This window comes from Tamandua tetradactyla, chromosome 3, assembly GCF_023851605.1.
Source record: "Tamandua tetradactyla isolate mTamTet1 chromosome 3, mTamTet1.pri, whole genome shotgun sequence".
Classification (NCBI taxonomy): Eukaryota; Metazoa; Chordata; class Mammalia; order Pilosa; family Myrmecophagidae; genus Tamandua; species Tamandua tetradactyla.
The window spans coordinates 133,188,886-133,205,136 of record NC_135329.1 but is presented as its reverse complement, the minus strand read 5'-3'; the positions used below and the strand labels follow the sequence as shown (position 1 = coordinate 133,205,136).

Sequence of the window (16,251 nt, the reverse complement as noted above, 5' to 3'; positions counted from 1 at the left end):
TTCTGATTGTCGTTTACATGAAATATCTTTTTCCAACCTTTTGCTTTCAACCTGTTTTTGTCCTTGCATCTTACATGAGTCTCTTACAGACAGCATATACATGGATTCTATTTTTTTGTATCTATTCTGAAAATCTCTATGTTTTTTTTTTTTTTTTTTTTTTTAAAGGAAAGACAGAGAGAAGGAAGGAAGGAAGGAAGGAAGGGAAACATTTTTAAACATTTTCTTGTTTTATTGTATTCTGTTTCTCCGTTTTTGTTACATGGGCTGGGGCCGGGAATCGAACCGAGGTCCTCCGGCATAGCAGGCAAGCACTTTGCCCGCTGAGCCACCGCGGCCCGCCCTGAAAATCTCTATGTTTTGATTGGGGAGCTTAATCCATTAACATTTGATGCTATTACTGTAAAGATAGTACTTTCTTCAACCATTGTTTCTTTTGGATTTTATCTGTCATATCTTATTTTTTTTCTCTCTCTTTTTACCCTATTAGTTAATTTTGCTGCTCATGTTCATTTCTACACTACTCTTCAAGCCTTTCTCTCCTGTTTTTTTCCTATCTGCATGCAGTACTCCCTTTAATATTTCTTGGAGAAAAGGTTTCTTGTTCACAAACTCTCTCAGAGTCTGCTTATCTGTAAATATTTTAAACTCTCGCTCATTTTTGAAAGGCAGTTTTGCCAGATATAGAATTCTTGGTTGGCAGTTTTTCTCTTTCAGTATCTTATATAGCATACCACTGCCTTCTTGCCACCATGGTTTCTGCTGAGAGATCTGCACTTAGTCTTGTCGAGCTTCCATTGTATGTGACAGATCACTTTTCTCTTGCTGCTTTCAGAATTTTCTCTTTGTCTTTGACATTTGACAATTTAATTAGTAAGCTTCTTGGTGTAGGCCTATTTGGACCTATTCTGTTTGGAGTATGCTGCACTTCTTGGACCTGTAATTTTATGTCTTCCATAAGAGTTGGAAAATTACAGTGATTATTTCCTCTATTATTCTTTCTGCCTCTTTTCCCTTCTCTTCTCCTTCTGGAACACCCATAACAATATATTAATGTGATTCATGTTGTCACTCAGTTCCCTCAGACCCTCCTCAAATTTTTCCCTTCTTTCCCCTTTCTGTTCTTTTGTGTGTAGGATTTCAAATGTCCTGTCTTCTAGATCACTAATCCTTTCTTCTGCCTTTTCAAATCTGCTATTGTATGTCTCTGTTGTGTTTTTCTTTTTTTCTTTTTTTTTTTTTAACATGGACAGGCACCAGGAAATGAACCTGTGACCTCTGGCATCACAGGCAAGCAGCATTCCTTCCTGCTGAGCCACCGTGGCCTGCCCTGTTGTGTTTTTCATATCTTCTATTATGTCTTTCATTCTCATAAGTGCTGCCATTTTTTTAAGCTTTCAAGTTCTTCTGTGTGGTCACCCAGTGTCTTCTTTATATCCTTCATCTCTTTTGCCATATTTTCCTTCATCTCATTGACTTGAATTTTTATTTGATTTAGAAGATCTGTTTGAACATCTTTAATTATTTGTTTCAACTCCTGTGTCTCTGTTGAAGTGTTAGTTTGTTCTTTTGGACGGGCCGTATCTTTGTGCTTCCTGGTATGAGTCATGATTTTTTTTTTTTTTTTTTGCATGCTGTATGGTGGGGGTCACATTTCATTCTTTTCCCATGTGAGTATCCCATTATTGCAGCACCATTTGTTGAATTTTTTTTATGGTTTGTTTGTTGTTGTTGTTGTTTGGGAGGGAAGTGCATGGGCTAGGAATCAAATGCAGTCAGTCTCCCCCATGGCAGGCAAGAATTCTACCATTGGACAACCCTTGCACCCTCATGAGTCACGATTTTTTGCTGGTGTTGAGGCATCTGATTTTCTTATATAGTTTATTCTGGAGATAGTTTTTATCTCTTTTGCCTAGGGTTTTCTTGTTGGTTGGCTTTGTTCTCTATCTGTTCATCTCTCTTGCCAGCCAGTTGTCAGATTGGCTCTGCTCCTCAGTGTCCGCAAAAAAACAGGTGCCCACAGTGGTCTGCCTCAGGCAGGGGGGGTAGGCACTGTGCAGCACGACAAGGTCTCTGTTTGTGGGTAAAATAAGCTTGCTATCTTCCAGCTCTCCTTCTTGCCAGCCCTTAAGAATTGGACTTGTTTTACGGCACTGCTTTAACAGTTTGCTCATCCACATTTCTTAGCCAAACAGGGACAAGTTCTCTTGCAGGACGGATCTAGACCAGTTCTTATGGACCTGGAATTTGTTCTGGAAAGTCTCTGCAAACCCCTTCAATTCCCTTGCACTTTCTGGTCTTCCCAGCAGATGGTGGTTTTTGGTAATTTAGTTGTCCTCAGCAGCTGTTTGTCTGGTAGCCCTGCATCTCACCAGGTAGGACTGAAAGTGTGGGGTTCCTATGTCTCACTTTGCCAGTCAAAATCTGGTTCAGTGCAGGGCTGTTTCCTCCACTTTACCAGTGGCAGAGGACTCCCCCACCATCTTAGTTTTCAGCCAAATGCTATGAAAGGATCAGGTTGCCTCCTGCTGTTTCCCTCAGTGATGGGGGAAGGGCTTTCAGACCCAGGGCTGTAAAATCAGCTATGCCCATGTTTTCTCAGACTCTTTGTTCTTCACTGACCATGCCTTGAAATGTCCTCCCCTGTCCCCCAAGTTCCCAAATGGTGGGAGTCTGTCTTACTGCTGTGAGATAATTTCTATTCTTTGTCTCCAGTGGGAGAGATCCCAGTTGTGCCTGTACAGTGTGAGTGCAAGTTTGGGGAGGGGGAGTGAACTGGCTGGTCTGAGACTAAAGTTTCTTACCTGATATTTTTTTCTCTTACATCAATTTGGCATTGGCAGGGTCCTTCACCAGTTTATATCTTCCTCCAGAGTCATAAACAATGGGAAAAAAAAAAAAAGTTCAGCATTGAACTTTTTTTACATTGAATCTTTTTGGAGAGCTTTTCAGTAGCTGTTTATGTTACCATTTTGATGGCATCCATTATAGCTTTTCAATAACAACAACGAAAAATCAGCTGATATTTAGATCTTGAATTTTGATATGTCCTCCTTATTAATATTTGGGAAATACCCATGAAGAAAGCTAACCATCGGCTAGACTTATCATGCAGATAAATTAAGACCAGCATCAGAACTGGACAATTTCTCTTTAATTCATTCACACACATACAATCCAGTTTCAAGAGAATATATCAGTTGTTTCCCATCCTGTCCTTATTATACACGTTACCTTTTGAAGGGACTGAGCAATAACTATTTTAGAGATTGCTACTTGACTCTAGCTCATCAATTGACTGTGATTATTTTGAATCTTCTGTTCTTCCTTTTTAAAATGGGGATAATCCCAAAGAGAAGATCAATTAATCCTCCTTATGTTGTGATAAAAAATTCACTGCTAATATTTAAACAAGGGAACTCATTGACTCCTGTATCTCAAAACCCATACTGGTTTCAGCTTAGGCTTCATTTAGCAGATCCACAGTTTCTCTAAGGTCCCATTTCTCTCTAGATATCCCTTCTGCCTATGCCCTTAAAGTACGCAGTGAGGCCCCCCACCAACCCTCCGTCACTTAAAAGTTCACTGTTACAAATGGCTAAGGCTACACCACATCTTACAGGGTATTTCTTTCATCTCTCTGGTTCTTGGTTCTTATTGGGTCACATGTCCATCTTTTCAATTAATCAGTACAGCTAGTGGGTGGGGTATGTCCATTAGCTTCAACTAATCAGACTCTAACTCAACACCTGGGAAAGGGTTAAGCCTACCCAAACCACATAGCTTTAGGATGGAGAAAGGGGTGATTTCCTGGGAATAAAATCCAAAAGCAGTTTTGCCAACAACAGGATGAGTAAGCATTGAGCAGAGAAAACAAAACAGGCCCATAGACTCCTAAGGCTGAGGATTAAATGTGGTAAAACATATAAAGATTGGGAACCTAGAAGAGATAGATCTTTATTTTCCTCACAGCCCCTAGAACATGGTAGGCATTCATTATTCATCCATTTACCAAATATTTTATTGAGTGCCTACCTTGAGGATAGAAGGGGATTCCAAGAGATCAAAGATGTTTTGCCTATCCTTGTGGCACTCACAGCCTAGTAGGGCAGCAAATATGTAAAAAATGTAACTGAAATAAAGTGATGTGAGTGCTATGGCTGGAAGTAAGCCTGGGGTACAGTGCAGTCACAGAAGGAAATCCGGCCCATAAACTGCCTCAATAAATGTCACCCTGTCCCTGACCAATAGCCATTTATATTGTTATCCTCTGACTCCCTGCAACCAGTTACCCTAGACATAAAATAGCTTAATTTACCTTTACTTTCTTTCTAAGACTGGGCAGATCAATAACAATACAGATAAAGAGACAGAAAGCTACCCTCTCTGATTTTCTAAAATACAGTCACATTTATATTTTCCCACTGGAAGCTATAGAGTCCCTCCCTTTTTTTATTAACTGTCCTCCAAATCTGTAATTGTACAGTATACCATTTTACTTACTTAATATCAGATAAATCAGTTCCACAATGCAATGAAGTTTTGTTAGTTAAAACCCCACAAGGTGGCAGCAGAGGAAACACCATCTGCAAGTCGTCCTACAGAGGAGCTTAAGAAGTGAAAGCTTTCCCACTTAGCATCTTTGTCACATGGATATGGCTGCTTCTCTAGGAATTGTCCTGTATTGCTTTGAGTCTTCAGGCTTCCAGGACACTGTGTCCTCAGTGTTTATAGGAACCTATTTAGCTTCAGACACTACTTGGTCCCATCTGGAAAATGTGGGTCAGTCTCCAGAATTCCTTTTGTGAGACAAGTTCAGGCTTCCTCTATAGTTTATTGCGCATGTCAAACAAACATTAAATGTTAGTATTATTCTTAATTCCTAATTAATCACTTGCAGCACATTTACTGTCACATAAGCATTCTATCCTGAAAAGCATAAATGTATAAAATCAGATATACTCACACACCTTAAAAAATATTTACTTTATCTATTAAAATCATAAACCCTTCATCTTAAGCATTTTAAATACATCATTTGGAGAAAAAAAATAATTTGGACCATTCTATAATTAGAAATAAGGTCTCTCACATAGTACAATATGTCCCGCTTGAGGGGGGAAAGAATTAATGAAATAAAACCTTCTATGCTAAATACACTATGAAATTTTATACCAAATCTAAGGACTGAAAATGGCTAAGTTCATCTAGAGCTGCTAAATCCCTAAACAATCATCTCAAAAATATAGGGAAGCACACATGTTCTTATTTGGAATTCAGAGAAGGAAAAATCTGATTCTTTCAGGATTATTCAGAAAATGCTTTTTGCAATGTAATATCACTTTACTTTTTAGTATGTGGTATAATTTGTGGTAAATAGGAGAGCCATCTTTTCATTCATTAGTTAATTTTACTCATCCATTCTTTCATTTACATCAGTAGTAGCAAAACAAAAATATTTTTTAATATAATTGAAGTTTCTTTCCCTCCTTTAGTAATATAGTATATTGGCTCCAGAGCCTGCCCAACTGTTCTAATATTTGATTCTATGAGAAACTGATGGAGTAAAGGCAGCTGCCCAGCCTGAATTCATATTGTTACTTTTTGGAGAGTATATAAATATGAAATAGTCAAAGACGGCTGATTTTTTTTTTTTTTTTTTTAAAGGAAAGACAGAGAGAAGGAAGGAAGGATAGAAGGAAGGAAGAGAGGAAGAAAGGGAAACATCTTTTAAACATTTTCTTGTTTTATTGTATTTTGTTTCTCCGTTTTCGTTACATGGGCTGGGGCCGGGAATCGAACCGAGGTCCTCCGGCATAGCAGGCAAGCACTTTGCCCGCTGAGCCACCGCGGCCCGCCCAAGACGGCTGATTTTGACTACTGATTCAGTACTCCAATTTTTGTCAGAATTCTTTACACAGAGGTTTTCAAACTTCTTTCTAGAAATGCAAAACCCTAAAATATAACATTAATGAAAAGCTGTTGTCTTTGGAGGAGGGTGCAGCCCAAGTCTCATCACTGAGCTCTTCTCCCTCACCCTCTAAGGTCCCTCTAAGTAACCTTAAGTTTCCTTAAAGTCGTTTGAAAATTAATGGCCTAAGGGATGATAAGCTTGCAATGAACGTGACTCTCTGTTGTAGGCTAATTTTTGCAGAGAATTTAAATTTCCGGATAATCTCATAAATTCCTTCTTCGTGGTGGGTCAAAGTTTAAGAAACCCCAGTTACTTTAAGCAAGACAGCGTTTTGAATTACACAGGAGATACTTTACCTGTCTCTCATTCTGTTTGCTGAACCTTTGGCTAGAGAACATATAAGTTTCTAGGTAATAGGCATGAGGTCAACATTCTTATAAAGTCACTCTGATTCAGATTTCCTGCACTTGCTACTTTCTCTCCAGTTTACAGACATTAGAATGCCTTTTCAGTTGAATTCATATGTGATTCAGTTTATCTAAACATCAGCTAGGAATTTACCAGCCCTGAAGTCTCCAAGGGCTACTACCATGAAGTTATATATTTTATATAATCTATTGTAGGTTTTATTTTTTCTAAGCAATGATGATGTTTAGGTTGACAGATTTGGCAGGTTAATGTCCCAAGCTACAACAACTCCCTTAATAAATCACTGAAAATATATGTCCATTTTTATTCACTTTACTCAAACTGAATTAGTATGAATGATTTAGGAACATGTGTACAAAAGGCAATCAAGTTTTCTAAATCTCATGGGCAGGCCAGGAAACTATATATTCTCAGTTGGCCCTAACCTAAGAGGCCCCAATCCTAGTTCTCAATTGTGGCTGGAGAAGGCAATCACAGGTGGAAGACAAAGGAAAAATAATTGACACTAAGCTTCCAATCCTGGAGGTTCTGACGTGAGAATAATTTTATACATTTTTCTATGTTAACCCAGTGTGCAGCTAGGTTTGATAACAGCAAAGCCTCGTTTGCTTGGCTGACGCAAAAAGGAATGTGTCAGCACACAGGGCTGCTCTGATTCTTCCCATTGGGGTAACTGTCCAGGGCAGTGTGTATACTCAGGTAGGTAAAGCAGCTGGAAAACAAGTTCTCCGGCCATCTTTGGGTCATCTTTTCAATATTCAAATAAAATGATCTGAGCTCCAGTGGGAAACATCACCTTAGTATCAGAAATCAGAATTTTTAAAAATTTAAATAGATACCACTTCATTTTAGGGATGATGGACAGAGAGAAGTTCCAGGCAATAAGATATATGGGAAAGTCTGCAGTTGATGGGGGTGGGGGTACACCTGGGAAGGTGTTTTCCCCTGATGAGATGGAAATAAGTGGGGGAAACTCTATGCCCCACCCCCTACAACTTACTTTTTTGGGGGAAGGGGTGCATGGTCCAGGAATCGAACCCAGGTCTCCCGCATGGAAGGCAAGCATTCTACCACTGAACCACCTATGCACCCCCCTACAGCTTACTTTTAACTGAACTTCTGAAAAGAAATGATGCATGGGGGCTGTTCTGCCATTTTGTAACTGTGAGGGAAAAACTAAGAAACTCACAGGACACATCCCAGAGTTCTGATCTCAATGAATCATTGACTTTTCTTATGTAAGAAAAATAAATCCCTCTTGTTGAGCTATGTTTACTCAGGCTTTCTTGCCTTGCAGCTAAAAGCATGCCTACTGAGATGGTCCTTCCCATCTCCACAGCCTGGCTAGTGTGGCACAGTTCCTAAGATAAGGATTCCTAAAGGGCATAAGCTCTGACTGTCTCCCTTGGACTGAATTCTCAATACACACTCCCTGTCCCACCTTCTATGGCTATACTTTTTTTCCATACAGCTCTTCCCAGTACATGGGACCACTGTCTTTCCTTCTTTCTTCACCAAAGCACCACAGCTGCAAGTCTATTATGTGATGCAGACTTTTATGAAAATCTGGGACATAGAAGACTCAGTACAAGTAGAATAACACAGAATGAACTTATTATTCAATATCGGGTAATGCTGTCCCAAATTTCCTGGCTATCCCTGCCACAGGGAACTTCTCATAGACTTTTTCTTCCCTTGGCATGTCAACATAATATGACTTCTTCCTTGGAGAGCTCTTCTTCACCATCTCAGTTTAACCTCTGCTGAATGCATGCGGAATGTGTGGATACCTGTACTGACACACATACATACATACATATTTATGCAATAGTATATTAATATGCTATATACTTAAAACATTAAAAATGCTTCTCTCTGGGTAATGGATTACAAATAATTCACATAAATGCTTCTCTCTGGGTAATGGATTGCAAATAATTCACATAATCCTCTAAGTATTATGTGGTCTTCCTCTGAAATGTCTACAGTGAACGTAGATTATTCGATCAATAAAAAATGAATTTTATTAAGATATTAAATTCAGGAAAAAAATCTGTTGGGCAGCATGTCTGGCAAAAAGGATGTGAAATGCATCTTGGTTCCATGTGTTGACTTAGCATATTGACATTTATCATAAAGCAATAATAATGAAAGCATCTTGAAATGTTCTACTTCCAAGATCTGAATACAGAATTACCTTCTCTTTCTGAAGCTCCTTCGCCTCTCACCTACTTCTTCCTGTTCAATTCTTATTAACCTTGCTCTTCAAATTCATTATAACCCCCAGCCCTTAGGGAGCTTTTTAGAGCTAAGGTCTCTCTAAGCAACCTTAAGGCTCCTTAAAGTACAGTTTGAAAATTAATTGCCTAAGGCATAATAAGCTTGCAATGAAAGGGACTCTGTTGTGCGCTAATTTTTGCATAGAATTTGAATTTCCTGATGATCTCATCAGGTTCTCTGTTCTTGATCCCGCTCAGTAAAAATATTTGAATATGGCCTGTAATTGATATATTTTAATTTAGAAAGTCTTTATACGTATAAATGCACCAATATATCATAACTTGCAAAAAAAATGAAAAGGGATCATATGAAGATACAGTAGATACTATGTAATTTTTATAATTTAATGCATTAAAAAGCTTTTGTAAGTAGCAATGCTTCATTATTTCTTAAAACGTTGATTTAACCCTTTGTGATTTAGCAATTCAAAAGCTTAGTTCAATTTATTTCAACATTTGATTTCAATAACTTATTCTTCCGCCTTCCTACTTCTACATCAATCCTTTGCCAGTTATAATATGAGGAAAGATGAAATCAAAATATTTAACAATTTGTATGAGTAGGTATTAACCAATCAGAACAGCCACTCCTCAATCACAGTAGTCACAGAGTGGTACCTCCACCCCCGAAGTGCCCCCCAGCTGAGTGTCAACCGTGATTACAGGGTAGAACAATGGCACCCTAATTATACTTGACTGTAGCACACTCTCAGAATAAAAGTGAAAGAAGCACAATCAATCTATGTCTTTTGAGGTAAAGGATGCTGTTTTAACAAACACATGTGCAAGTTCCTCCTTCTGAAAGGAATGAAACCATGAAGGAAAATATGAGAGATGAATATTTGGAAATTTTAACATTGTTGTGTGATTTCTCGACACAATTGCAAGAGTTTATTATGTAGAAAAGCTTTTTCATATACTTAAAACCAGAGCTTTATAAGAGAATTAGTAGATGTATTTAAGAAATTATTATCATGATTTAGTAAATGCAGTTAGAATTGTTCTTCCTACTTTGGACCTACTTATCTTTGTGAAATATAAAGCTACAGCAGTATCATTTTAATAAACTTTTCTGCCAGATTAGTTTATCAGTTTCTGTTTCTTGCAAAAGAGACTCAAGAGACTTGACTGTCTACTCAAAGGACTAGTTATTATATAGTTGCTATGTACATAACTAATTTATTTCCTCTATACGTTGTACAGTCTTTGAGAGTACCAATCTCTTACTCATTATTTGGATAAGAATACCAGTATTCATTTAGAGGACAGTAACATTCCGGGCATGATAATAAGTGCTTTACAGTCCATCCTTTGGACGTGCTTTGACATGGTGTATCGTCAGGGTTCTCCAGAAAAACAGAACCAACAGGATATATATATATCTTGTAATATATGTAAAACTAATATATATTATTCTGTAAATAGATGTTAATACTGTAAGATTGATTGGAGGAATTGGCTCACACGACCGTGGGGACTGGCAAGTCCAAGTTTTGTAGGGCGGCCTGCAAGTTGGAAACTCGGATGAAGGTTTAGATGAATTCCTCAGAAGAAACTGCTGGCTGGCGAAATTGAAAGTCTTCTTTCTCACCACTGATATCGTCAATTTTTCCCTTAAGGTCTACAACTGATTGGATGAAACTTCCGTCATTGCAGAAGGCAATGTCCTTTGTTGATGGTAGATATAAACAGCTGTAGATGCAATCAACTGACTAATGATTTAAATCCACAAAATAACCCCACAGTAACAATCAGGCCAGTGTGTGCTTGACCAAACAACTGGATAATATACTGAGCCAAGTTGACGCGTGAGCTTAACAGTCACCCACCAGCACTGGTATCATTCTCATATTACAGCTGAGGAATCTGAGGTGACTTTCTTAAGGTCACAAAGCAATTGAGGGACGGTGCTGAGGTATGAACCCAGACACCCTGGTTCAGAGTCTTTATGCTTAACAACCCAATGTTCTGTAGGTTAAGAGCATCTAACACTTTAAATTACACAGAATGGATTCTTTCTTGATAAACTGAATCAATAAATGAAGGAATACAATGACAATTCTAAAAGGATTTCCTTATTTTAAACTAGATTTATTGTCATTTTCTTTCAAATAGGCCATTACCGCCAGGCTTATCCATTAAATTATACTCCTTGTTTGTCAAAGAAGTGGCAGCTATGATATTACTACTTTTAAAATGTAGAAAGCTCGCATGAAAAGTTGGACAACAGTGGGAATCTGTTATCTAGTACCTTCCTAAATTGCCGTTTAGAGAACAAAATACTACAGGGTGCCTTTTAAAACTGATAGAAATTGAAATGCTTCTTTTGGGTTTAAAAAGAATAAGCAGGTCTAGAAGGAAATGAAAAGGCATAGAGGAGCAAGATTTCCTTCTTTGAAAGAGATAGGAAACAGAAACTGACATGTAGAAAACAAGGAGGGGAATGAAAATGAAAGCAATTAAACTTGACAGAGGAAAACAATTCTTCAAATGAAAAGCAGAAAATAAACTAAGTGATGAAGCCAAAACATAGAGGAATAAAAAGAACAGACTGAGAGACTGTGGCTTGGTTTTTGTTCTCTCAAACTTCTCTCTCTAGAGGGAATTATATCAGGATTATGATAAATCCCTAAAAAAGAGTTTCCTTTGTCTTTTTCCACAATTGCTCCCCACTCATGATCAATCCTCATCTGGCAGAATGGCCCTTAGTTGATAGTATATGTGAATTGTTACTGATAGACATTCTGCGATGATGATAACAGGATTAGAAGAGGGTGCCTCCATGAAAAATCAAGCACTGAAACTGTAATATGCATTTTTTTTTTTTGCATGGGTAGGCACCGGAAATCGAACCCGGGTCTCTGGCATGGCAGGCGAAAACTCTGCCTGCTGAGCCACTGCGGCCCGCCCTGTAGTATGCATTATTATCTAGATCTTTTCATAGCCTTCATAACATCTGTCGTTATGTGACACATTGTTTTTGTTTTTCTTTTTTTGTCATTGTGCTGGTTTGAAAGGAAGTATGCCCCCTAAGAAAAGTCATGTTTTAATATAAATCCCATTTCATAAAGGTAGAATAATCTCTATTCAATACTGTATGTTTGAAACTGCAATGAGATCATCTCCCTAGGTGATGTGATTTAGTCAAGAATGGTTGTTAACCTGGATTAAGGGACGACATGTCTCCACCCATTTGAGTGAGTCTTGATTAGTTTCTGAAGTCCTATAAAAGAGGAAATACTTTGGAGAATGAGGGATTCAGAGAGATTCAGAGAGAGCAGAACGATGAAGCCATGAGATGCAGAGAGTCCACGAGCCAGCAACCTTTGGAGATGAAGAAGGAAAACGCCTCCCGGGGAGCTTCATGAAATAGGAAACCAGGAGAGAAAGCTAGCAGATGATGCCGTATTCGCCATGTGCCCTTCCAGCTGAGAGAGAAGCCCTGACTGTGTTCACCATGTGCTATCTCACTTGAGAGAGAGACCCTGAACTTCATCGACCTTCTTGAACCAAGGTATCTTTTCCCTGGATGCCTTTGATTGGACATTTCTATAGACTTGTTTTAATTGGGACATTTTCTCGGCCTTAGAACTGTAAACTTGCAATTCATTAAATTCTCCCTTTTAAAAGCCTTTCCATTTCTGGTATATTGCATTCCGGCAGCTAGCAAACTAGAACAGTCATTATTTAGTATGTCTCCCATTCCCACTAGAATGTAGACCTCTATGAAAACAAGAGCTTGGTTCATTGTTGTTTTATTAACATTATCTAAAACAATGTCAGTTATGTAGCAGGCACTTCATAAATTAAATGACCGATGTACTGAATTATAAAATTCGGTCCAAAGTATTGAATACCAAACATCGAAAAACCTACCTTTGATCCTCTCTCCACTAGCATAGCAATTTGTATCAAGTGGGCTCGAGAAGAAGATATTATTTCCCCGTATTTAATCAGCAATCCCTTCTCATTTCCCCGTGACCGAAACAGGTCAGCAGGATGGGTGCAAGGGAACATAAAGGGTTTTGGTTTGTTCATTTGTTTTTGCTGTAATATATTGAATGGAACCAGCTGGCAGCTGGGGAATGTTTTTGAGAAAATATCCTCATAAGTCTAATAATAAAAATTAATCATTTGAACATGTCTGTAGAAACATTTAATTTGATTGTCTTTTATTATGATCTCTTGGATACAAGATCAAAGCCCAAGATTAAATAAAGCAACAGTAGTATTCTATGAAGAAACAGGAAAGGATAGTATAAATCAGGCTTACCTGCTAAGGCCACAGTTTCATTCATTTCAACAACTTTCACTGTGTCTGACATTAGGTCAACTGCTAGGGGTCAAACCAAATATAACTCACACTGAGGGAAGAAATCATCAAGGGACCACTATTTGTAGAGTATTGTACTGGTTACTGTGTCAATATGTCTTTTCTTCAAGCAGTTCAAATCCTTGCGGGAGAAAGAGACATAGCTACATAATAGAGAATAAAATAAGACAGCATGCTACAAAGTGCTCAGTTGAACATCCTGTATGCCCCTATAAACACTCACAATGGCGCTGTTCTCTTATCTAGTCTTATCTAGTGGTGCCACACTGGTGCTTCCCTGGCCTACCCAGACGTCACTGAATGTGCTCTGCTAACAGATTACTTTTCCTAAATATGTCTTTTGGGTTATATGACCCCTAATATAATTGCAGACCATAAGATTCTAATTATAGTATATGTGTGTACGTATTCGTGTATGTGTGTGTATATACATATATATATATATATGTATATACACACACATACCACCACCCACACTGCAGAATGCACTCTATAGCAACCTCAAGGACTTAGTTTTTTGTGGCTTCTGTGCTGAAAGGAAGCTGCCATCTTTCAGTGTGGGTGTCTTTTTTCTCCCTCATGACATAGACAAATGTTGATGTTTACTACAAGTTGGTACATTAGTTGCTAATTAAGTTCTTAGCTGCTTCAGCCAAAACTTGCTGTATTGAATCCAAGAAAAGAATGGCAGCTATATCAAAAATAAGTCGCTGGGGATTTTTTGGTTTTTATTAAAGGAAAGTTGTATATTAAAGAATACTGGGGATTTATATGCTGGGAGACAGGAAACCTTCCATCTTGGCTTCCTCCTAAGCTGAGTTGGTGGTTAAAGACCCTCGGCATATGTCACCTCACCCTGGCCGAGGCTGTATAAATTACCAGCAGACAATCTAAGCATGAAATAATCAAATTAACTTCATCCTTATTCTTTCTCATGCCCACCCCTAAGTTTCCTTAGGAACAAGTTAGTTCTGGGGGATCCACAGGGGGTCAGGTTTATTCTAGGAAGGGTTCAGAGTCACTTCATCCTGGGGCTCGGGTGACCATCTCCAGAAAGATGTCTTCTTAGTGCCATCCCTGCACCCGTCCCTTGCAGTCTCACCCCTTGGGGCCGGCCAGAACCTGCCTGCATTCACCATTCAAGGATAACTTCTTACTTGCTCACATCAGGGTCTGCCACAGGGTTTCTCTTCAGGTGTTTGGTGAAGTCTGGAATCATATGTCTTCATTCTCCTCCACCCGCGGGGTAACAAAGGATGGTGCAGGACGGCTGCGGACAGAAGTGCGAGTTTTTGAGAGGGAACCCTACAAGGAAGACAAAATACCCTGGGGAGCAGCATTGCTACAGCATTATTGTGTTGCTTGGTAGGAGAAAAAAATCGCTTACTTTTCGTTTTCCTATGGTGCCAGAAACAACCAAAGGGTGGCTCCTCCCCCAGGAAACTAAACACTCCCCGCCCGGCTGATTCCGTTCGGAAAGTCCCGGGGAAGGAAGAGAATCGAAACAGAAACCTAAGTCAGGCAAACTATAAGACCTGCCCGGAGGAAGGCTGCACTCAAAGTAGAAGCGACACCGGCTCCCGGGACAGCAGTCGAAGGAGCAGCGCCCACCAGCTCTCAGCCGCCTGCAGCTGCGTCTCCGAGCCCCGCACGCCCTGCCACCTGCCCAGGTGCGACCCCGCCTCGCGAGCCGGCCTGGGGTCTCGCGGGCTACTTGGTAGCTGCGGACCACATCTCTGCAGATCCTGTTGCTCTTAGAAGGTGAACAGCCGCCCCCACATCTGACCTGTTGAGCACAGAACAACAATCTGACCATCTCCTTGGGAGAATCCTATCCCTTCTCTGAGAGCTCAAGATGTCGAATGGGTATTCCACAGACAAGAGCTTCCGCTATCTCATCTCATGTTTCAGAGCCAGAGTGAAAAGGTACATCCAGGTGGAGCCCGTGTTGGACTACCTGACCTTTCTGCCCGCAGACGTGAAGGAGCAGGTTCACAGAGTGGCTGCCACCAACGGGAACATGCAGGCAGTGGAACTGCTTTTGAGCACCTTGGAGAAGGGGGACTGGCCCCTCGGCTGGGCGAGGGAATTTGTGGTGGCCCTCCAGCAAGCGGGCAGCCCTTTAGCCGCTCGCTACATGAATCCGGAGCTCACAGACTTGCCCTCTCCAACATCTGAGAACACTCACGATGAGTGTCTCCAACTCATGAACCTCCTTCAGCCCACCCTGGTGGACAAGCTTCTGGTGAGAGATGTCTTGGACAGATGCGTGGAGAAGGAGCTTTTGACAACTGAAGACAGAAATCGGGTAGGTGTCCGTTCCCTGGAAGCTTCACTTTTAGGCAGATTTTACAATGAGGGGTTGCTTGTGTGTTCCCCCCTTCCAAGTGTTCTTTGACGTCTTTGAGTAAATCTGGTTTCCTTCTTTCTTGAGCAGAGAATATCTAGGCACTTACAAACATAGTTTTGAAAATTTAAACACAAAAGGTTATTCCAGTCCTTCCACTGTCATCAGCTAAAAAGGAATTAACTTTAGAATGATATATATTAATAAGTAACATTTATAGAACATTGATTATGTGCAAGGAGTGTCATTTGCAAAATGTATTATCATAGTTCATCATTGCAATTGCCCATTGAGGTTCCTAATGTTATTAACTCCATTTTATATAGATGGGATAACTGAAGCAGTGTGATACCCTACCAAAAGTCACCCAGGAAGACAGCGGTAGAGCTGGGAATTTATGTCTTGAGGGTGTGGAATTGTTTGTCTTATTCAATGTAGTCCCATAGAACACGAGTCAGCAAACTATGGTCCAGGGGCTGAACCCAGCCTGCAGCCTGTTTTTTTAGACCCACAGGTTGGGGGGATTTTAATGTTTTAAATGGTTGAAAAAATCGAAAGAAGAATATTTTGTGACTTGTGAAAATTATATAACGTTCAAATTTCAGTGTCCATAAAGAAAGCATTGCTGAAACATGCCATGCTTGTTCCACTATGTACTCCTGTTTATGGCTGCTTTTGTGCTCCGGTAGCAGTTGGACAGAGAATGCCCAAATAGAATACTTGCGATTTAACTTGTCAGAGAAAAAGTTTTCAACCCCTGCCCTATATATATGTATATATATATATTATATATATATATATATATATATAAAATATAAAAGTATATATATATATGTAATATATATATATATATAAAAATATAAAAGTATTGTATAGTTTGCACTTTGGTCTTGGTCCAAATGGGGTAATTACATATAACATACTTTTTTTTTTTTATCCAAGTTTCAAC

General features: G+C 39.4%; 1 protein-coding gene and 1 long non-coding RNA gene across 2 annotated transcripts in view; one reads left to right on the top strand and one right to left on the bottom strand.

Annotated features, from left to right (window-relative positions):
• Positions 1-7,997: 7,997 nt before the first annotated feature.
• On the bottom strand, positions 7,998-14,857 carry LOC143677692 (uncharacterized). Its single transcript, XR_013172810.1, has 4 exons — positions 14,742-14,857; positions 14,121-14,225; positions 12,896-13,076; positions 7,998-8,138 (listed from the first exon to the last, which is right to left on the bottom strand). It is a non-coding gene; the product is annotated as an uncharacterized LOC143677692 (long non-coding RNA).
• The window catches only part of IFIH1 (interferon induced with helicase C domain 1), a 54,985-nt gene continuing 53,186 nt past the window's right edge, over positions 14,453-16,251 (top strand). The window contains exon 1 of the mRNA XM_077154015.1: positions 14,453-15,263. Within this exon, the coding sequence (XP_077010130.1) occupies positions 14,811-15,263 (453 nt within the window). The 5' untranslated portion in view covers positions 14,453-14,810. The remainder of the gene's footprint in view (positions 15,264-16,251) is intronic.